We start from the raw sequence: 23,799 nt of genomic DNA, 5'->3' as shown, positions 1-23,799 counted from the left end.
CAGCAGTAGCAAGGAAACAGGTGAAAGTTTAAAAACTGATTGGATAGAATGTGACAAACCAAGCTGTAGAGCATATTGTCAATCTGCGCAGTGCATGCAGGTGAAGATGGAGGCTGCCATTACTCTCTGTTGCCTGATCTCATTCTTATTGGGCCAGATTTTCATTGGGCATGTACACGCCATAATCTGGTGGGAGGAAAAAGCAACATAGCTGATGAATGTTGTGACCTTGGGTTGGCTGAACATTTCACTGAAGTAGTCATTAAAAAAAAAAAAAAATTTAATATAAATGGGGCACACATTTTGTATTTGTCTTTTGTGTGTTCAGTAGATTCTTTGTTTTCTACAGATGCTGATAAACTGTCATCTAAACTGCAATACACATTTAATAAGAAATGTGTATGTGTGTGTTGTCCTACAGATTCTTGTGTTCTAATTTCTGTTACATATTTTACCTGTGGTCTTATATAGGAAATAGTACATAAACAGCAGCAATAATGTACTTCGATTGCACCCCTTGCTGTGAGGTGATAACATGGGAGAGGCACTCAACACTGGATTTATTTTGTTTTCCTGGGAATAGTGTGATTAGATTTACAAGTGCTTTAATTTGAGTTGTGGGATCTGTATTTAGATGAAAGGGTTCTACAATGCTTTAGTCAAATGCATCTGCCACAGCATCTATATAGTTTGAGGTAAAATTACTTCTCCTAATCTCTTCCCTGATGGAAAGCTGCACTGCAGTATTGTATACTCCAATAGTTTGTTTTGATTTCTCCTATGATAATAACCTGAGAAGAGCACCATGAATAAAATGTATATGCAAAAATTGCCATTATTCATTGTCAAAGGATAAGAGCTGTGTACCGTCTACAGTACACATACCTTATCTCTCTCTCGCTCTTTCTTTCTTTCTCTCCTCCTGCCCACAGCTTGCCAGTTCATAAGCCCTTAGGCATCAAGTCCCCCCTGCCAGGCAGATGCCCCTGTATAGAGTTGCAGCAGCTGCAGGATGCTAAAAAACAGCGATCACCTGCCCATTGATGCCTGCATAGTTCTGGTCATATTATCATCCAGCCAGTAGGGGAGCAAAACTGGGAATTGAGCATATATGCAAAGGAAAGTAAGCCCTGAAAGACACCAATGACAGAGCACTATTCATCCTCCCACAGACCCCTGGTGCTAGGAATTTTTTCCCTCCAGTGACTACTGCTGCTGGGGTATCTCTTACTCACCACCTGGTCAGGGGAATTTTTTTACGATCACTGTTGACCTTGTGGCATATTTTAATCCCACTTAACACCAGTGGCATTGCTTTTTTCACACTTATGCTGAGAAATTTCTAAGGCCCCTTTCACACTGAGGAGTTTTTCAGGCGGCACAGCACTAAAAATAGCGCCTAAATACCGCCTGAAAAACTCCTGCCCAGCCTTCTCAATGTGAAAGCCTGAGGGCTTTCACACTGAGGCGATGCGCTGGCAGGAGAGAAAAAAATCACCTCCAAGCAGCATCTTTGGAGCGGTGAGAGGAGCGGTATGTATACGACTCCTTCACCGCTCATTCCCATTTAAAACAATGGGAAACCGCGGTATTAACCCTTTATCGCACCGCTAGCGGCTGAATCCCGCTGCAATTCCGACGGTATAGCGCCGCTATTTTTAGCGGTGCTATATCGCCACCGCGCCTCCCGCCCCAGTGTGAAAGGGGCCTTACTCTCATTGACATTAGTCTGAACCCTCCAAACACAAGGACAAGGTTGTTTTGAGACCCAGGACCTCTTTTCTTCCCAAGATGATTTCTTCCTTCGATCTTAACCTGGATGTCGTTCAACAATCTATCTGTCCTACTCCAAAGCATAATTTCTGTCCCATTATCTAGTTGTGGTACATGCTGTTTGAATCTATCTCTATCAGCTACAGATCCCTGTTTGTTGTTCGTGAGTGTCCCCGTAAGGGACAACCTGCTTATCATTCCACTATCACCAAGAGATTCCCCCTATCAAAGTGCTGGATCAGTCAGTGCAAACAAGTGCTGAAACCCATCTTTGAAATTGCTTTAATATGACCTTATAATAACAGTCCTCTTCTCCCTATTTTTGCCATGTGTGTTTACCCCAGATCAGCAGGCAAACTGGTTAGGGAGCTGTAGGAAACATCAGACCGGGTAGTACTCCAGTCCTTCACCAAGCCCAACCTATTTGTCAAAACTTTAAAGCAGAGCTTAACTCAAAAGGGAAAGTTCTGCTTGTTTGCCTCCTCCCCCTCTGCTGCCACATCTGGCACCTTTCAGCGTGGAGTAAATACTTGGTTTTTCCGTGGCAAAGTCACACACCCCCTCCTCATTCACAAAGCACAGCGCTCTTCGCGCATGTGCCATAGGGAACCGGCTGTAAAGCTGCAGTACCCGAGATTGAAAAATCAGCTCGGTTGAAGACACCGCTGGATTTGTAGTGGCTGACTTTAATTTTTTTCTGAAGGAGCCTCGAGCTCCACTTTAAATGCCAGCTTTCATTTCTATCCCGTTTGAAGGGAATTATACTTCTGAATAATATGCACAGTCTTTGCTTTATTTTGTGTATTTAATTAACTTACATTATGTGATGTTTTGTGATACATATATTTAGCTTAATATTGATAAATGATGTTGCAGAACAGAAATACTGAATACCTTTTTAAAGAGCATCTATATTATAAATGAAAGATATGCAAATTAAAAGCACCTGCTAAATCTGATTTCCAAAGCACTTCTTTGTGGTTGCTAACAAACCAAATCACGTACCCCATTCTTACTGTGTATATACCTTGAGGACTTCATTAGGGAGGCATCACAACCAAAACTCCCAGTTCTGCCCAATTGACATATACTTTTATAACTATGGTTGTAAGTCAATATTTTCCCAATAATGTAGAAAAAAAATGGGAAATCAACTGCAAGTGACTGACACCATCATTATGATCTTCCTGGAGAAGGCAAAGACCTACTAATATGGGAAGATTTTGGCTCTGGAGTCTCTGAGAGATAAAAGAAGCTGCTAGTAATTCAACCTTATAGTAAAACGTAAAGCTGATAACCAGTAGTGTTGAGCAGAATATGCCATATTCGATTTCGCGATATATCTCGAATATATATTCGAATATTCGAGATATATTCGCTAAATTCGAATATTCGTGATATTTTATCGAAAGTAAATGATTGCGATTTTTCGCTATTGCGAATGCGAAAATAATTGCGATTTTTTGATAACTGCGGTAGGAGCACTCTGATTGGCTCAGAATATTCGTGATATTTTATCGAAATATCGCAACATGCGAATGCGATATTTATTGCGCAATTTCGAGAAATGCTGGAGGAGCGCTCTGATTGGCTCAGAATATTCGTGATATTTTATCGAAATATCGCAACATGCGAATGCGATATTTATTGCGCAATTTCGAGAAATGCTGTAGGAGCACTCTGATTGGCTCAGAATATTCGTGATATTTTACAATACAAAATAATTGCGAATATTCGGCAAATGCGGAAGGAGCACTCTGATTGGCTCAGAATATTCTTGATATTTTACAATACAAAATAATTGCGAATATTCGGCAAATGCAGAAGGAGCACTCTGATTGGCTCAGAATATTCTTGATATTTTACAATACAAAATAATTGCGAATATTCGGCAAATGCAGAAGGAGCACTCTGATTGGCTCAGAATATTCTTGATATTTTACAATACAAAATAATTGCGAATATTCGGCAAATGCGGAAGGAGCACTCTGATTGGCTCAGAATATTCTTGATATTTTACAATAGAAAATAAAAAGTGTTTTGCATTGGTGGTGATTCTTTACTCTATCCATCTGTCACAGCCGTTTGTCAATCAAACACCTTAAAGATTGAACACGTTCATGCTGCATGCTTTGGACTTTTTTTCACTTCACATATCAAAGACATTTTTATGAAAGATTATTTTTCTATTATTGGGACTATATTTCTTTATATATTTGTTTCACTGTGTATTTCACAAGTTATTTGCGCTTGCTTATTTTATAATTTGCCCACATGTCTTGTCACTAGACATATTTTTTATTCTTGTAGAGCGACTCCATTTTCTGTCTTGTATTAATTTATGTTGTATAACATTTTTGAGTTGCTGCTGTATTCTCCCCTTTTTTAAGGTATGCGCAATTTTTTCCTTCTTACAAAAAATAATAATATCAAACATACAAATATTCATAACATACACATACACATACACAAAGCCCCCCCCTTTTGCATCAGAGACAATCAGAGTTCTCCTACCACAGTTATCGAAAATTCGCAATCATTTTCGCATTCGCAATAGCGAAAAATCGCAATTTTTTTTTTTCAATTTGGCAACATAATAGGATCGCCTCAGCTTAGCTACTCGGCCCAGGGTCTCTAATCATACCAGCAATGCTTTTAGACGTCGATAGGATGTGATCTGTTTTAAAAATCAAATTGAAAAAATGCGAATATTCGGAATTGCGAATATTCACCGCGAAATTCGAAATATAGCGCGATTTCTCGAATATGCTATATTCGAGTCGAATATTCGCAATGCGAATATTCGTGAGCAACACTAATAACCAGACAAAAACGAAATAAACAGATTTAATACATATACAGGAGTTGTTTTACCTTCCAAAGGATTTGCAGTTACAGCCCCCTGTCCCCAGTATGCTGCCTGGGCATTGAAAGAGCAGCAACAGACTGATGAGGTCATCTGCTGCTCACTGGTTTCTCCTCCTGGTTTCTTCTCAGCAAATTTGCATGCACCATCTCTGACTAGCTTCTAGTACTGCCCCTTCCCCTTCCATTGTTAGTGCAGCTGTGCAGGGATTGCAGGAGGATGATGCCTGATCAAATTCATTTATACTAGTACCTGAACATTAAAGCACATTTAATAATATGTATCATTTTTTGTGCATTTTATAGCTCCTTGAAATTCAGCTTTTAGCAGGTTTGGGTGGTGTCATAGTTAAAAGTAATTATGTAGTTTATAAAAATACTCTTTTACAGTACTCAGTTTTTTTAAATGCATTATATGTTATGTTATTTTCAGTTAAGTCCGATAAGGTTTGAAAATTACATTTACATGGCTAAAAAAAAAGTTATTGTCTTCACATTTTGTAAATTGAGCCTTGCATATTATTGTCTATAAATGTGCATATGAAAAACAGTTCTTCGTCAAAGTAAAAGAAAATGTGTAGCAATGTCTAACATATTTAGACTACGCTTATGTGAATAATAGACTGCATATTATTACTTGAAGACATTAACCTAACTTTCTTTTCTTTTTGAAGGAGAGGAAGATCCATCTAAAGAGGTACTGTATGCGTATAATCTGATTGAGACATTATGGGCTATTTTAATATATCACAAAAAGTAAATGCTTTTAGTAATAGGTTACAACGCATTGCTATTTTCATCTTTAATTCAATTATAAATGGTGACTCAAATCAAAAATTTTGATTTAGGAGCCAAATGACATGTTTGCGAATTGACCATTTTGTGAGAAAATGATCATGAGATAAAATAATGGGGGATTATGGACTGATAATTCAAAAGCTCATCGTTTTTGCTAAAAGACCTGCCTTAAAATTTACAAATTTGCAATCTGTTTTCTCATTCTATGTCAAATTTAGCAACAATAGCAATAACTATGGAGCACCAGGGCTTGCCAGATTGGATATAAAAATACATTAAAGTGTATGTCAAAGCAAAATTTGTATTCTTGGTTTTGGATAGAGCAGGGAAGGTTTAGACCCTGTCGGGTTTTTATTGCTAACTGAAGCACCACTAGAGAAATATCCTCTGTTTCTGTCCTGCTGACCAGACAGACATTGAATTAAAATTTCCAAAAGCATTGTAGAATAGGGAAAAGCTAGAACCCATGTCAGATTTTCATTTTCATTTTTGTACCAGTTAAAGGTTTTCCCCTGCGCTAACCACATACATTGCAATCTGATTGTACAATCTGCTTTAGATCTACCAACAGTTCTTAAACTGACCATGTCCCTAATTCACAAAAATAAAACAGTCACCTTGTAGATAAAGAAGCAGAATAGTTAGCACTCCAACAGGCAGTGAGTTCGTCTTCAAGGATACCCAGTCCCCTTCTATGCACTATAGTTCTTCTTACTGGCCTCTATTCCTCTAGATGCAACCATGATCCTGGTACCATTTTTTAGAGCCGGCAATCGGCCTTCCAGTAAAAGTGATCCAAGCCATTTTAAAGCCACCAATCAATTTTACAGCACTCAATTCTGCTGCCAGACTATCCACCTTAAAATACTAACAACACACAAAGCCATCCACAACTCAGCCTGAGCTAAATTACCAGCCTTGTCTCAAAATTTTACCCAACCTGTACTTTTCGCCCTCTTCAAGACCTCCTGTTCTATATCTCCCTATCACCTCCTCCAATGCTCACCTCCAGGACGCCTATGGAGCCTCTCCCATATTCTAGTATTCCCCACCCCAAGCCTCAGGTTATCTCCTACCATATCAACCTTTCGGCAACTTCTAACTAAAAACTGAACTTTTAAATTCTCCATCAACTCATCTGCTTAAAGTTAATATTTTTTGTAACACTTGCCCCCTCCCTTTTGAATTGTTAACTCTCTCAATCAGGGCCCTCCCAACCCTATTGTCTTGCCTTGCCTTGTATTGTAACTGTACTGTCTCCCTTTATTTGAATCAAAAAGAGCTGGCAACTCGGATGCTTTTGAATAAAAGTACTTACATGGGTACACGGGTACAGGCTATACGTTGACGCATTTCGGCTAAGAAGCCTACATCAAAGTCTCACTTTATTCTGTAAAGTATTGTTTAAGCTGTTGACACTATATAAATTCTGTGTAATAATAGTAATGTATGTGTATGTTTTCCAGGGCTCTGGAGGTGGTGGCTCACTGAAAGTGGTGCATTTTGGACTGGTGTAAAATGGCTATATTCTGATAGTGAACAAAATTCCACATTTCATTTTTCATAGTACCCTGACATTATTTGAAAAAATATTTGATGTAAATTGTAAAATATGAAGTATATATATTGAAAAACAAATATGACTATTAAAGACAACCTGTTTTACAACTTCATAGTAATTTGTTTCTGTTGTATGTGTTTTCAGTGTGGCACCTTAGAGCAAAATAATTAGTTGTAAAGTAAATCCTGCCTGCAGAAAGTGGCTCTGTTACTGTTACTTAACTTAGAAACCCCAGTGGACAGGTAAAATTAGTCAGTGAACTAATGCTATATAACATAACACTGTACCTTAAAGCCCACCTCCAGCCAAAATCTATCTGTTTAGAGTTTGTTTAATTGAGGAAAGGTAGGGATTCCTTTATTGTTGTCTGTGTCCACCAAAGAGGTTTTCCTTCACTTCCAGCATGGTCACCAAGATAGGAAATTAACAGAATCTGTCTTGGGGGACTCAAACAGTAATGAAAACACTTTAGTAGCATGGGGACGATTCAAACCATTCTCAGGATTTAACAACGTCAGCTCTCACACCTGTATACTCATTTTGAACCAGAGCATCTTTGCATTTATTATATGCATATATTGATTCCATTTAAGTTGTCAAAAACGTTAGCATTACCCTTGAACTTTGGTCAGAAAATAAGTCCTGATAGATTACTTTTTGCTCTGCACAGTCTCAGTTGTTCTCTATTTTCAGCACTGCTCCAACAATTAGAGCTGACAGCCATGGGCATCTGCACGGGGGGGGGGGCAAGTGCCAGGTGTACCATGCCCATATAAATAGCTTGGAGGATGTACATAATTTTATATTGCAATGTATTGCAATACATCTGTTGTGGCCATATTTTGAGCATGGGTGACCTTAAAAGGATGCCCCCCCCCCCTGAAAAAAGTTCTGCGGAAAACCCATGCAGATACCCTAAGGATTTTCTCCTGCTCAGGAGCTGTGGGCTTCAACAAAATGGCAGCCTCTGGCAATTTACAACACGCACTAATTTTTGTAGCATAAATGTGGAATGAATGTTCCTTGATAAGGAACATTATTTTTTTTAATAAAGTTGCTATGGGTAAGGTTCCACTTTAAGACAATTAAATAATACATATATTGTAATTTTTAGGACAAAAGAGGTATTTTGGGAGTTATTGTCTTGAAAAAAATATATATCTACAGACAAAAAATTGCTTCTTTTAGTATGATTCATGTTCGTTTTAAAATAACTAGTGTAAAAATTGTACATTTTATTTTTATAATTTTCTCATTTATAATGGCAATAAAGTTATGTTTTTAGTGCAAAACATTATGAATTTGTTTGTTTATTAAATAAAGGATTTTTATTTATTTTTTTACTTTTGTGCATTTTTAACACTAAAAAGGGTAAACAAAATGCATTAAAAAAGGTTTAGTTACCAATGGTAAAAAAAAAAAAAATTATTTAGAAATACCACTAGTTTATTTTTCTATCTCCATGGCATCACAGATTAACCCCACTCCTTCCATTCAGTTAGGACCACATACCAATAAAGTGAACAGCCCTCCCAGAGAGAGCATTTCATAATCAGACACTTCTCAGTTACGAGGGTGGGATATGTGTGATGCCTTGGAGATAGTTAAGAATAGAAATGTCATGAATTTTCAGTTTTCCTGACACCTCTCTGGCAATACTCTAACAGAAATTAACTTAACAAATGAGGGAGAGATGCAAAAGCAATGTTAATCTTAGGAGTTGGCTGTGAAAACTTATTAGCCAAACTCCACAGTGGTAAGAGAAGACAGATCAACATGGTAATGAGAACAAAAAGTGTATGGAGGACCATGAAACTATCTTACAGATGGGCTCTGCTGGCTTGTCAGGAAGCTGCCCAAGAAGTCAAAATACTGTGCGTAGAATAGGTGGTCACCTCCTTTGACACTGGAAGAGCTTTAGCTCTATAAATCTAGTATATTACTTTAATGACCCATGAAGCAAGAATTCTGGAAAATGCTTCCTTCCCTTCTTCTTCTGTGGGATGATGAACAAATGTTCCAAGCATCTACTTGAATCAGTGTCTTCCACATAGGCCTTGAGGATTCTAACAATGTCCAGCAGATTGGACTACCTACCCTGAGACAGCTGGAGAACAGGAAGAACCAGTTCACAATTTACATAAAATGTTGAGGCTACTTTTGGAAGACGTTGCAGCATTGGTACTAGAACCACCCAAACTTGGTGGAATACCAGGTAAGGTTCTTTACACCCAAATGCATATATTTTAAAGGGTGCTCCTTGAAATAATCCAGCAGAAGAGTTATCATAGGGGATATTGTGTGGAGTGCTGCTGTTAAGAGCTGACCCACTAAGGGGGTAGGTGTCTATTGTAACTTAGTGAATGCTATTAGAGCTGACACCTGCACTTTGAGAGAACTCAAACCAAAGCTCTTGTTCAGGCCCAACTGCAAAAAAATACAATAAATTGTGCACCTGGGTCTTCACATGGTCAAAAGCCACAGCTAATGGCAAATTTAATAAAATGGTTCCATATTCTTTTGTAGATGAGATTTGTACCTGCTTTCTTGTTTTTAGCATAGTCTCTGTTTCTTCCTCTGTACAGCCTTGCTGTACTGTCTTCACCCTTTAAATAGACAAATTGCTACCCTCAACCAAGCAGGGAAAGGATGAACAGTGTTTCCTTGTAATAACTGTTCTGGAGCCTTGCCAGTGGGATTAGCTAAAAGAAAAGAGCTATACGGCCACCTATAAAGGGTCACTGTCACACTTACCTGTCCCTCACTCCCGCTGTGTGCAGTTGCCATTTTCCAGCCAATAATAGAAGGGGCGTTGTCTTAAACAACTAGTGTGCAGGTTGCTCAATGTTAATGCAACATGTCCACAAACAAGAGCCAGATCACTGTGTTTCCTAGCATATTTTATAGTGTTTCCCAGTGTCATCTCCATGACCTCCTTTGTTCCCAGTGTCTGTCAAGCCTGTAACCAGCTCCCGTGTGACTTAGTGATCCCAACATTCCCTAGTGTCTTCTTTGTTTCTAGCCTGTATCCCCTGTGATCCTCAGGTTCCCCAGGCCATGTCCTGCTCCTGTGACCCCATGCAGTCCTGCCAGAATCCAGTCTTCCCTCACTACCGCATCACCCTCTGCACTCTTTGGTGACAGCTCAAAATTTTAGATTTTCTCTCAATTTCAGTTCTGGTGTCAGATACTAAAAAAAAAACCCTAACTACAGATCTAATACCTCACCACATATTGAAAAAAAAAAAAATGTTTTGGCTTTTTATATTCTTTTTTTCCTGATCCACTGACTCACCCACCCTCAATCCTGTGCTCAGTTCTGAAGTAGAAATTATGACAACCCTTCTCAGTGTGGAAGTATAATATATGCTTTACTTAATAGAATATGTTAACATAGTATATTTTCCAAGCACTACACAAATGTCCTCAGCCTACGCTGCAAAATATGTAGACTAATATATTTCCTTGCACACATAATCTGTATGCTGTTCCTTAGCTATGATGTAACTAATCACAACAAATATTGTTTCCTTGACTGAAAATGTGCACGTGTTGGCTTTTTAACCTTTATTTTATTCCCCTAATTTCCTTTTATATTCTAATATACCAACTAATATGTAATCTGCTTCCATTCACTGAAAGCACAGGGCCAACGCTGAGGTGGCAGATGAACCAATTGTTCCCATTATGTGCAATATATTTCCATATTATTACCTTTTTTTTTCCACAGACCTTCAGAATTGTCCCCATATGAAGTGGGAATGTTGATGTCATTAACATGTTCCTGTGTGGAAGAAAGCCTCTATCACTTAGATAAGATATTTTGCATTTCCTGCAAATTATATCTCTGTTCTAGCAATCCACCCTTGTAATGCAGATTTGACTTCCACTTAAGTCGGTGAAAGGCGTTCTATTGAGATACTAGCAGATAAAATCTTCCTTCAGAATACCTCCATGAAAGAGCGGCCTTTTGCAGGCAGAAGCATTTTGCTAAGAAAGCTCTCAATTTTCCTAATCTGGAACTATAATCTTCCTCAAATAACCATTATTTTTCCTTTAAGAAACATATAAAGTCCTTTTATCGTGCATTCCAATTTGATCTTACGTTTCTTTCGCGGCTGAAATAGCGCATAAGTGTTAACCTTTTTCCACCATTATACAATTCTCTGAAGTGAAAGAAATCAGACATTTTCCCTTTTTTTTCAGTGATATCGTTTCCATTTTGTCGGCAGGAAAATGGCTAATAAAATTGATTTTTGTGTTCGCAGATGTGAATTTTCTAGCGAAGCACAGGTGCTATGAGGTAATTTACTAGCTATTATTTGTTACTGAGCAATGCCAGGGATAAAGCTCTTTATTTCTAAAGTGACGTGTAGGATTCCCAGTGCTCATTAAAATATGCTCTATTCTGTGTGGATGAAATCATAAACCAACTCTATCTTTCAAGATTTAATTATTTATGCTGTTAACAATGAGTTGACCAGCAACCTGGCAGAGTCAGGTATAATCTATCAGTTTGTTTCTTGACAATAAATGTCAGGGAGAAGAGGGTTTGTTCATAAAACCATCTTGTGGAATTACGCGCACGTGTCTGCATGAATGTCTGTATTAAATGGTATTTATAGCATAATCGGGGGACTTGTATTGGTTATAAGCTCATAAACATTAGGATTATGTGGCAGACTTTGAAAATACACAGATGGTGCTGTACTTAGCGGGCATAGGATGTTTACTCGATCCGGTGTACTTTCAGGCACATTTGTAATAAAAAGAATGCTGTTCTTTTTGTATTATTTCGTCTTTTTTTTTTTGCTTTACAATTGTTCATTTTGTTAATATTTTAAATAAAAGGAATTGATCTGCACAAATGATCTTTCTGTCTGCATCCCACCAACTTCATCGCTCGTAACTATCCATTAATAAATGCCAATTTGTAGCTTAGTATTCAATTATACACTATCTTATCAAAAGTATCGGACACCTGCCTTTACATGCACATGAACTAATGGCATCCCAGTCTTAGTCGATAGGGTTCAATATTGTGTTGACCCACCCTTTGCAGCTCTAACAGCTTCAACTTTTCTGGGAAGGCTGTCCACAAGGTTTGGGGTAGAAGAACTTGACTGGCTTGCAGTCTCCGCTCTAATTCATCCCAAAGGTGTTCTATCGGGTTGAGGTCAGGACTTTGTCCAGGTCAGTCAAGTTCTTGCACCCCAAACTCCCTCATCCATGTCTTTTTGAACCTTGCTTTGTGCACTGGTGCGCAGTCATGTTGGAACAGGAAGGGATCATCCCCAAACTGTTCCCACAAAGTTGGGAGCATAAAATTGTCCAAAATGTCTTGGTATGCAGATGCCCTAAGAGTTCCCTACACTGAAACTAAGGGGTCAAGCCCAACCCCTGAAAATGTGGGAGATTTTAGTCTAAATAAAATATGATTAAAACAATTCAGATGACTGAAAAGCCACTAAAAAGACTATGAATAAAGCTAATTTGAAATTTGACATTAACACTGGTACCCAAAACATAGTTAATAGTAAATTATACTAAATATAGTAGGTTAATAAAATATATCTCTTTATTCAATAGGGATAAAAGATATGAACACAGTATAAAAGATTGCAATTGATTACATCAGGGGTTTATGTAACATGTATAAATTCCATCATGTGGAGGTCTCTTTAATATCAGTCTGTAAATAATTAAACATCAACGCATTTCAACTAATAAAGTCTTCATCAGGAGGTAAACAATACAAATATATATGAAAATACCAGCAACATTCACAGAGAACATTGTAAAAAAAAGGAAACAAACATACAATCCAAATGAATATTGCAATTACTTACAAAAAGCCCAATGATGAATGAATAAAAAAGCCTAGAGTGCAGACCCAGTGTAATGCAAAAGATGCTAAGCCCCGCCACACCCTCAAATCAAAGATGGAATGATCACCTAACAAAAAAAAACACAAAATCATGTCACTGTATGTCAAATGCACTGCTATATAAATATGCATCATAGGCAAAAAAAATTAGGTGTGCCACCCTGCACATTATTGTAGCTACAATTCCATTTGTAAAATGGCTACATCCTAAGAAATCAAAAACCCTTCCATGGCCAGCGGTCTTTGAAATCTAGCAGATTTAGCAGCATAATAATTATATAATCATAATGAATTTGCTCACCTAAATAATATATTTATCAGAATATACTGTATAAAATTAAAATTTGGCACAGTGTTTTATTAAATTCCCTGCTTAAAGCGGTGGTTCCCCCTTAAAAACAACTTTTTTTTATTTCACTGCCCCCCCACATTCCATCACGATTAAGGCACATATTTTTTTTTCCTGCTGTACATACCTTACTACAGCATATTCACCCGTGCATCCGGGTTGCGAGTCCCGCGGGAGTGGGCGTTCCTCACATGCTGTTGATTGACGTTTTGCCCAAAAACGAGCTCTCCCCCCGTCGCGTAAGCCGCGTCACGGTTGGCGAAAGGAGCCGAACGGCGATGCGCATGCGCAGTATAGCGCCGACTCGCCGTTCGGCTCCTTTCGCCAACCGTGACGCGGCTTACGCGACGGGGGGAGAGCTCGTTTTTGGGCAAAACATCAATCAACAGCATGTGAGGAACGCCCACTCCCGCGGGACTCGCAACCCGGATGCACGGGTGAATATGCTGTAGTAAGGTATGTACAGCATGAAAAAAAAATATGTGCCTTAATCGTGATGGAATGTGGGGGGGCAGTGAAATAAAAAAAAAGTTGTTTTTAAGGGGGAACCACCGCTTTAAGTTTTTTTTTAATTATTTCTAAAAGCTGTTAAAAGAAACTATTTTTTTAACAGGTAAGGTGAGAATAATTACAACCTCATGGGGGGGGGGGGTTGCAGGTGAAATCTGTCTTATTTAAACATCAGATATCTAGGGTCTGGTGTTCTCTTTGCTAGTGACACATGTGATGCCATCATGAAATGATCAAACAAACACTCTAAGCCCTTCAGAAAGAAGGTTTTGGAAGCCTGTAAGTCTGGGAAGGGATTTAAAAAGTAATCTGCAAGTGTCATATATTTCTCTCACCTGAAACGGAGAACAAGGATCGAAATTCAGCCAGTTCAGCAGGGATCAGCTAAGATTCGATCCATGTATGGGCAGCCTGATTGTACCAAAGTTGTTCCATCGATTTTTTTTTCAACATGCAATTACTGCCGGTCGCTATAGCTGCTAGCAGTAATCATTGTGTTCTGCCAGCTGAGAGGGCTCCCCGTACCCCCTACTGGCACAATAAATAGCACTGGGAGAGGCATTCCTCCATTAATACTAACTGTGTTTATGGGAGAATCAAGTGATTTTCTTTCCTTTACCCGTGGTGGAAGGAAAGAAAATGTAATCATCTATGGGCTGCCTTAAACTTACAAAGTAAGGGCCAGATTCACGTCGAACTGCGGCGGCGTAACGTATTTATTCACAAAGCACTTGCAATGAAAACTACGCCGGCGGCCTCCGGCGTAAGCCCGCGTAATTTAAATGGGCGTGTGCCATTTAAATTAGGCGCGCTCCCGCGCCGGACCTACTGCGCATGCTCCGTTTCGAAATTCCCGCCGTGCTTTGCGCGCAGTGACGTCATTTTTTCGAACGGCGACACGTGTAGCGTAATTCCGTATTCCCGTACGGCTTACGCAAACGACGTGAATTTTTCAATTTCGATGCGGGAACGACGGCCATACTTTATACAGCAATACGATTGCTGTGTAAAGTTAAGGCACCAAAAACGACGACTAACTTTGCGACGGGAAACTAGACGTAGCGAACGCGAAAATCCATCGTGGATCGCCGTAACTCCTAATTTGCATACCCGACGCTGGTTTACGACGCAAACTCCCCCCAGCGGCGGCCGCGGTACTGCATCCTAAGATCCGACAGTGTAAAACAATTACACCTGTCGGATCTTAGGGATATCTATGCGTAACTGATTCTATGAATCAGTCTCATAGATACTCTGAGAGATACGACGGAGTATCTGAGATACTCCGTCATATCTCCGCTGTGAATCTGGCCCATAGTCTCTTATCTCATCTCCCCAATATTCTCTCCTTTCTCCTTCACTGCATCCTGTGAATTTCAGCACTGTACAGCTTCTGTCAGCCTTCCTGTCTAACTTTGGTAAGACATACAATCAAGGCTGGAAATGTACTTAATTACAGAAAGTGACCTATAGTTTTTGAGACCAAGCAGAAGGGGGAGATTCCAATAAGGAAGTGACTGCTCTGGGCTTCAAAAAAATGGCGGACTCCAGCAAGAAGAAACATGAGCAAAGCTGAAGGCAATCTACAGTACACACACATTTTAGTATCATATTTATTATTGTACTGAATGGTCCTTTGTTAAAGAACATTAAGGCTAGGGCCTCTAGAACAATGTGATGTGAACTGATGAATCAAAGTTAGTAATTTAGCCACAGTACAGTAGACTGCTTGGGACAAATCAAAGACAGCATTGCAGGAGGAGAACCTCATACCCCAGGATGACATCATCTTGTGGCGAAATGCGTAGGGGGAGTGACATGCTGATGTCACAACGTTTGTGCAGGTACCGGAAGGACAGGCTGTTTGTATCAAGCCGGCTGGCTTATTATGCTTGTTTTTACACTTTGTAACATTGTAAGTGCAGCCTTTTATATAACGTTTAAACGTCAAAGATTTTACACTATGGAAGCCTTATTTATTTTGGGGTGTCGTGATCGGCTCTTCCTTGAGCGGTGGGTGCCTTGCAGCATGATCTCCATAGATGAAAAGGCCCTGGCTGAGTTTAAGCCACAAGTGAGAAAGATCTTCTGTGATAGGAGGTCATAATTAGCTGGTAAGCGGACATTTTTTAAGGTGGAGGCTTCACACACCATGGGATTTATTGGATTTCTTAACACCATTGGACTTTTTGTTGCAGTGTGCCTGCATTGTTTGTCTTTTTTCTTATTCAAAGCACAACTTTATTGTGTAATTTATCAAGTCAACTATGAAATCTGCATCATATCAAAGTACGATTGATGAGAATGTCAGGTCATCTGTCTAAAAATTTAAGTCAAAACAGAAATGAATCCTTCAACATAATCTGAAGCACACAAACAAATCTACCAAGGAATGGCTCTGAAAAAATAAAAGAAGGTTTATTGGCTAGTCTAGTCAAATTGTGATTTGAATACCATTGAAATGTTGGAGGGGGATTGAAACTGACAGAAACCCACAAACATTTTGCAACTGAAAGTATTTTGCATTGAGTAGTGGTCACATTTTTCACCAAGTTGATGTCAGAGACCGGGGGGGCAGTTATGTAAAACCCCTAATAAAGATATTTCTGCTCAAGGGGACAATACCAGCTTCTGAGGCCAGGAGTGTATTTACCTTTTTTTCATAGTACATATGGCATTGTTAAATAAATAATTGAAAGGCAAATTTTCCTTTTTATTCAAGTATATCACCTTTATCCATAGGCACTGTTTAACCAGTTCCCTACCGAGCCATAATAATATGACGTTGGCAGGAACTGTCTGTCCTTCAGAGTGGACATCATATGATGTCCTGTGCATCGCGGACGCTAGGGGGCGAGCGCGGCAAAGCTCGCGACCCGGTCTGCGTGCCCGGCGGTTGCGATGTCTGTCGGCACCCGCGATTGCCGGAAAACATGGCAGGAGTGTGGATCTGTGTGTGTAAACACACAGATCCACCTCCTGTTAGAGGTGAGGAGACCGATGTGTGTTCGCAGAACAGAGGAACACAGATCGGTCTCCTCCCCTTGTGAGTCCCCCTACAATTAGAAATCACTCCCAGGGAACATATTAACCACTTCAGCGCCCCCTAGTGTTAACCCCTTCCCTGCTAGTCACATGTACACAGTAATCAGTGCAGTTTTATAGCACTAATCGCTGTATAAATGTGAATGGTCCCAAAAACGTGTCAAAAGTGTCCGATATGTCCGCCGCAATGTCACGGTCACAATAAAAATCGCAGATCGCTGCCATTACTAGTAAAAAAAAAATGCCATAAATCTATCCCCTATTTTGTAGACACTATAACTTTTGCGCAAACCAATCAATATACGCAATATATCGAAAATATGTAGAAGAATACGTATCGGTCTAAACTGAGGAATTTTTTTTTTTTTTCAAATGTTGATATTTATTAAATCAAAAAGTAAAAAATATGGTGTTTTTTCAAAATTGTTGCTCTTCTTTTGTTTATAGCGCAAAAAATAAAAGCCGCAGAGATGATCAAATGCCACCAAACGAAAGCTCTATTTGTGGGGGGGAAAACATAAAGATTTCATTTGGGTACAGTGTTGCATGACCGCGCAATTGTCATTCAAAGTGCAACACCGCTGAGAACTAAAAATTGGTCTGGGAAGGAAGGGGGTGAAAATGCCCTGTATGGAAGTGGTTAAATAAAGATCTACTGTTTGCCTATTCTAAAATTCAACAATCTCCTTAGGCTGTACATATTTTTTTCCCATCACTGTAAACATAGAATGGGAGATAAAGCATTAATGAGGACTAATTATCATTAACGAGGGGTTAAACAGAAAGAATGTTAATTAAAACTCAAACAAACATATCTTTCACTCTAACGCTTTGCTGCAGCTACTGTCATGATAAGATCACAGAGCAAGACTGCAATCTGCAGGTGCTACAATCATGTAACAGAATGGTACTGTATGATCAAACTTCAATAGCTGTCTTTAAAGTGTATCTAAACACAAAAAGAACATTTTTATATTTTACAGCTTACAATTTTCCAGATGTGGTGGCTGTATTTATTTTTTATTTTTTTTAGGCTTTCTTTTTAGATGATTTTTTTTTTATTTATATCTTCTTTATTAATTGTCTTCATCATATAAAAAACAGATTACATCCATATAAAATCTTAGTGTTATCTTATCTTATTACTCCTATAACATAATCTTTTCAATATCATACATTTATTCAATTTCTCTTCTTTGCTATCTGGGTCAATGGTTTTTCCTTTCATATGGGGTATCCCATTTTTTCTAGCCAAGGATTCCACATTTTTCCGAATTCCCTGATGTTCCTTCTCTTAATATATACTACCTTCTCCTACCATATTGTTTCGGTTACTACATTGATCCACTCTCTTACTGTTGGGGGATTCTCTGCTTGCCACCTTTGAGCAATTCGTTTTCTTGCCTGAAAGAGGCACCTTAGCACTGCTTTTATTGTACTGGATACTCTGCTAAATTCTTCCCCCAGTTCCAAAACACACATTCTGGGGTCCATCTCCAACTTTGTTTTATATGTCTTGTTTATGACATTGAGGATCCCTTGCCAATACCTAAACAATTTTGGGCACCTCCATAACATGTGTATCAGGTGCCCCGTATCCTGGCACCTAGGACATCTCGCATCTACTCTCCACCCGAAGTTAAATAATCTTTTTGGTGTGTAATACGTCCTATGTATCATCTTCAGGAATGAAAGCTTCTGTGCGGGCGAGACTGTCACCATGTGTCCTCTCTCCAATATCTTCCTCCATTGTCTTATCTGTTATGGTCCCCAGATCTTTCTCCCATGTCTCTCTACTTTTAAGCTGTTCTGGACCCTCAATGCTTCCTTCTCATAAATATGGATAGATTTCCGAGATATATCCCCTCGTCTCACTACTACCACCCAGTTTTCGTGCGATGGGGTTCCTATCCCACGTTGGTCCTACTGTATTAAACTGGACATTTAAAGCATGTCTAATTTGGAGATATCTGTAAAACATATGGTTAGGTACGTCATATTCCTGTCTTAAGGCGGCAAACGTTGTTAAGGTTCTTCCCTTCGTATAGCTGACCCAATCTGACTATACCCTTTTCCTACCCATTCCCTAATTTCCCCAACTGACTCCAGCTCCTGAAGGTTCCTATTATTCCACAAGGGCGCATATTCTGTTACACCACCCTGTCCTCCCAGTGACCTTACTGCTTTCCATACTTTAATGGCCATCTTGACCGTGGGGGTTTTATTAACAAACGAATTGGCTTCCAACGCCTCTACCACTGTTTTGTGGGGTGCCCCCAAAATCATCAGGCCTCCATTTGTGTCGCCTCCTGGTTCTGTTCTTACTCCTATGTGCTGCAATTGTGCTGCCAGGAAATAACAACGTGGATGTGGTATTGCCATTTCCCCCTCTCTTATTGGTAGTTGTAGGGTTTGTAACCTGATTCTAGCTTGTGGCATACTGCAGTCGACTCTTCTTATTCTTTGGAGACAGCAAGGGGGTGCGTCTGGGAGTTCTGGCATGGAGGCCTTCATTACGCAGTGTGCGCCGTATTGTCTGAGCAGAAACTTCAGTACCCACATCTGACAAATCTTTTCTCAGTTCCTCAGCAGTCACACGGGGACTTTTCTCCACTCTACGCTTCAGGTAGCGCACAGCAGTCAAAGTCAGCATCTTCTTTCTGCCACGACCAGGTAGCGTTTCAACAGTGCCCTTTGCCTTGAATTTGCGAATGATGCTTCCTATGGTGTCTCTTGGTATGTTTAACATCTTTGCAATCTTCTTATAGCTATTGCCCTTCCTGTGAAGAGTAAGCACCTCTTCTCTTGTCTTCCTGGACCATTCTCTTGACTTCACCATGTTTGTAACCACACCATTAAATGTCTAGAATGAGCTGAGTATCACAGTAAATTTTAAAGCTGCCTAATTGGTGCTTTTTAGGCTTTATTGCTGCTCCCCGACATCCACAGGTGTTTTCAATACCGGATTGAAAACACTTCAATGAACCTCTGTTCTTCAGAGTGGTAGTCTTTAAGGGGTTGAATAATTGTGTAAATGAAGAATTCACAAAATAAACATTTACTACTGTATTACAAAACCAATTGATGTCATTTTAGTTGCATATGGTTCTTTAAGAAGTCCTTGTAGGATTTCATTCTGAATACAATTACAAATGTACACTAAATTCCCTAAAACACTTTACAGCATTGAGGGGTTGAATAATTGTGAACAAAACTGTAGGTGCGTTATGCAATACATATAATAATTGTGGCATCCACAGCATTTTAATCAAATTACATCTCCCCGCAACCGACAGCGGGAGGTGCCGCCAAATTTGATTTTTATTTTTAAATTTAGACAGTAGTGGAACTAAATTATTCCCTATATATTTGTTAGGGTCATTTGTTATATTTATTCCTAAATATTTCATACTCCCCACTATCTCCAACTGTGGGATTTCTACCAATGACTGAGTCTTCATTGGTCTACCGGCATTAATGCTGATTTCTCCCTGTTTATGACCAATTCTGAAAATAGTAATTGCCTGTTTAATGGAGTGATCCGTGTCACCGAGGAAGAGGAGAACATTGTCCGCATAGAGAGCAATCCTCTCCTCCCCAGTCGGTCTCACGAATCCCTCCATTTTTGTGTCCGTTCTTATTGCAGTGGCCAACGGTTCCATTGCTAAAGCGAAAAGCAGGGGTGACAACGGACACCCCTGCCTCGTGCCCCTCTCTAACTGAACCTTAGCTGAGTAGTGATTGTTGACTCTAATTCTCGCGCTAGTGCCGTACAATATATTGACCCACCTAATAAATTTTGGACCGAACCCAAAAACTTCCAAAACATGCCAGATATACCCCCATTTTTAGGTGATTTTGAAAATAATAATGATAACACACTTCCTGTCCCTGGATGACAACACTTTCAACCTATTGTATTAGGAAAACAAAAACAGGAAGGCTGAACTTTCTTCTCTACTTTTCTACGTAACATAGGGGGTGTGGTTCTTTAGTCCTCAGAGAGAAAGTTGTTAACAATGTAGCTGACAACAGTCAATGCAGGAAATAATCAAATGACAAGTCTTTTTTTATCAACAGGGATTTTTGCACATACCAAACAGACAGAACAAAACAAAACTATCAATGATAAAATTTAACAGACCTAAAGGGATCACATTAGAGACATTTAGCAGGAGTGGAAGACTGTACCTAATCAGCTGCTAAACTTTGGCTAGAAAATTGTCGGTTGGACTTGGCATAAGCTCACAAGCAGGGGAAGTAAGGGTGTACTCACCTTGTTTGGGTATACAGGCCTAAGCAAAGTCCTCCTGGACATTTCTGGCCCATTTCAATGTTGCATTTTACTGCATGCAACATGCTAACACATATGTCCAACTTCCATATTAAAAATAAGTCTCTGTCCCCATCTCAGAGCAGTGCATTTTGAAAAATACAACATATCAATTTTTTCCCAAAAAAATATTTCCTGCTTGTGAGATTGAATAACTGAGGTCTGCACTAAGACACCACTCACATTTTGGACATCCCCTGCAACAGAAATGTAATTTTTGGTGAGACACTCCCTAAGGGTTAATTACCTATTAAGGGAAGCAGACACTGCAGCTTTTCTCATTAGAACACAGAGAGTGCACCAGATGATTTTAATGAACCAGTCCCTCACATTAAAAATCCAAAGGATAACTATTTCTTCAAAACAGAAACAGGTAGGGGGAACTTCCTACAAACCTTGTTAAAATCTTTGCATTCTATGTTAATAACCAGAGGGAATTGTTTTTTCTCAGCAAAAATTGAGTTACTGTTTAACCCTATCCAATCTAAATTCAAACACGTGTCGGTGCTTCTCAATTTGCATCAAAATGCATCTACGCCTGTTAACTGATCACAATGCACCTTTCCAATTCTAATCTAGTGCTACCCTAGGAGGAGCCACTAAATTGTTTTGTGATTTCTCTTAACACCTGAAGATGACACACCTCTCTCACCCAACACACCTAGAGGTATTTGAAATAATTTATTAGGCCAAGCAAAGCCTAAAGAAGAGAGATTTAGCAATCAATAAGACATTAGCCTAAGATATATGGTTAAACACATGTAGTATTGTGTCTAACAGTAAATAACAGAACTGAACTTCACTTACCTAGCAACAGTATATAAAGACAGTTCTAATTTTCTATTACAGTCCCTGTTGTATCCCACTGGCCAGTAATTAAAAAAAAATTGGGGTCCCTGAAGAAACCGCAACAATTACCAGAAGACAACATATTAACTCCATATTCAGTAAAAGTCCAGTTCAAGGTTCTCAGACTCTTTTATTTTCTCACCCAATTGTGAGACAAAAATTGCCGCTCCAAGCAGGTCTTGTTTGGTTATGGTCTTCCTCTCAGAAACCGAGGGTGCTGGCAATGCACATGGCAATTTGGAACAAAAGATGATTAAGACAGCCGCACTCCAATCCAACGTAGCTTTATTGTAAAAACTGGAAACAGGCACTACAAGTCACAGCAACGGAACCTAGGACAGCTGACGCGTTTCACACTAACTTTAGCGTTTACTCATAGCTTACTTACTTTCTCAACCAATTGTGGTCAGCTTTGGCAGGGATCCATTGTAGCAACAGCAGCTCAGTCTCTTTCACACACACTTGCTTGCTTCCAGGACCATCCCCTCACATGGAGCACTGTACAGAGTATGATGGCAGCAACAGTTTTTGATCAGTCCTCTTCTCCTGGGCAGAACAGCTTACGATAGCGCTAGCAAACTCTAGAAACACACCACTGTTCCTCCTTCACTGCAACCCTGTGGTGCACACTCTCAGCTGCTCAGCACAGGAAAATGGTTGCAGCACATGGTCCCCACAGTGACTTTCTCCATGTATTTTCCAGGCTGCTGGCACAACAGAGCTCCCTTTCTCCAGCCTAGTTCACTCCCCCTTGCTCTGTTGCATCAACCAATCACCATCCTCTAGACCCAGCCAAAAAAGCTGCTCCCTACACTGGAGACACTCATTAAATGGCCATTACAAAGTGGTCTCCTTAAACATGGCTGCTGCACTTCTAAATTAATAAATATTCAGTTTAACCCTGTGTTCACTAAAGAAGGATAATACAGCAGCAACAAAAGTCCACAGCAGTTATAAGCTACAGTCCAGGTTACACTACAAGCATAATGCACTTCTACTACACACACATAGATCTAAATGACACCTTAAAGCAGAGGTCTCAAACTGGTGGCCCTCCAGCTGTTGTGAAACTACATGTCCCATTATGTCTCTGCCTGTGGTGAGTCGTGCTTGGAACTGTCAGCCTTGCAATGCCTCATGGGATGTGTAGTTTCTCAAAAACTGGAGGGCTGCTAGTTTGAGACCCCGGCCTTAGAGTGTACCTGTCAAAATATGTAGTCTACCATTGCTCTCCTCCTGAAAATGCAAGGTGCTTGGTGTTAATACTTCTGATCACTGACCCATCATACAGTAAATGAACATGGACTCAAAATTAGAACAATGAATTCATATGAAATTCCACATATATAAATATAGGGATTTATATATGTGGAATTTCATATGAATTCATTGTCCAGTCGGAAAATTTGAGAACCAGCTCTCAAATTTTTGTTGTCGGAAATTCTGACAGAAAAAGTCAGATGGGGCCTACACACGGTCGGAATTTCGGGCCAAAAGTTTACATTGGCATTAGAGAAAAAAGCAACATATTGCCACTTTTATTAGATATAAAACATAAAAAATTGTAAACATAGCCTATTTAGGCAAGTTAATCATTATCATCTTGCCTAAATAGGCTATGTTTACATTTTTTTATGTCTTGTATCTAATAAAAGTGGCAATATGTTGCCTTTTACAATTACTTTTATTAAATAATCTGTCTAAAAAGTCCAAGGGGCTGCTCCATCTACCCCACGGTGCACATGCACATTTTCAGGAACATTTAGGATGTTGGCAGTTCGAACACTATTATTTCCTTCGGAAAAACGTTAGTTTGCTTCTTGTCAAAT

At 39.4% G+C, this 23,799-nt stretch overlaps 1 protein-coding gene across 1 annotated transcript in view; it reads left to right on the top strand.

The window, feature by feature from the left end:
• LOC120937755 (WD repeat containing planar cell polarity effector) overlaps positions 1-7,971 on the top strand; it is a 480,161-nt gene extending 472,190 nt beyond the window's left edge. The window contains exons 17-18 of the mRNA XM_040351220.1: positions 5,313-5,335; positions 6,903-7,971. Of these exons, the coding sequence (XP_040207154.1) occupies positions 5,313-5,335; positions 6,903-6,953 (74 nt within the window). The 3' untranslated portion in view covers positions 6,954-7,971. The remainder of the gene's footprint in view (positions 1-5,312; positions 5,336-6,902) is intronic.
• Positions 7,972-23,799: the final 15,828 nt, after the last annotated feature.

The sequence above is a fragment of the Rana temporaria genome, chromosome 4 (assembly GCF_905171775.1).
Source record: "Rana temporaria chromosome 4, aRanTem1.1, whole genome shotgun sequence".
Taxonomy (NCBI): Eukaryota; Metazoa; Chordata; class Amphibia; order Anura; family Ranidae; genus Rana; species Rana temporaria.
Note: the sequence above shows the minus strand (reverse complement) of the source record. Positions and strands in the feature narration are given on the sequence as shown.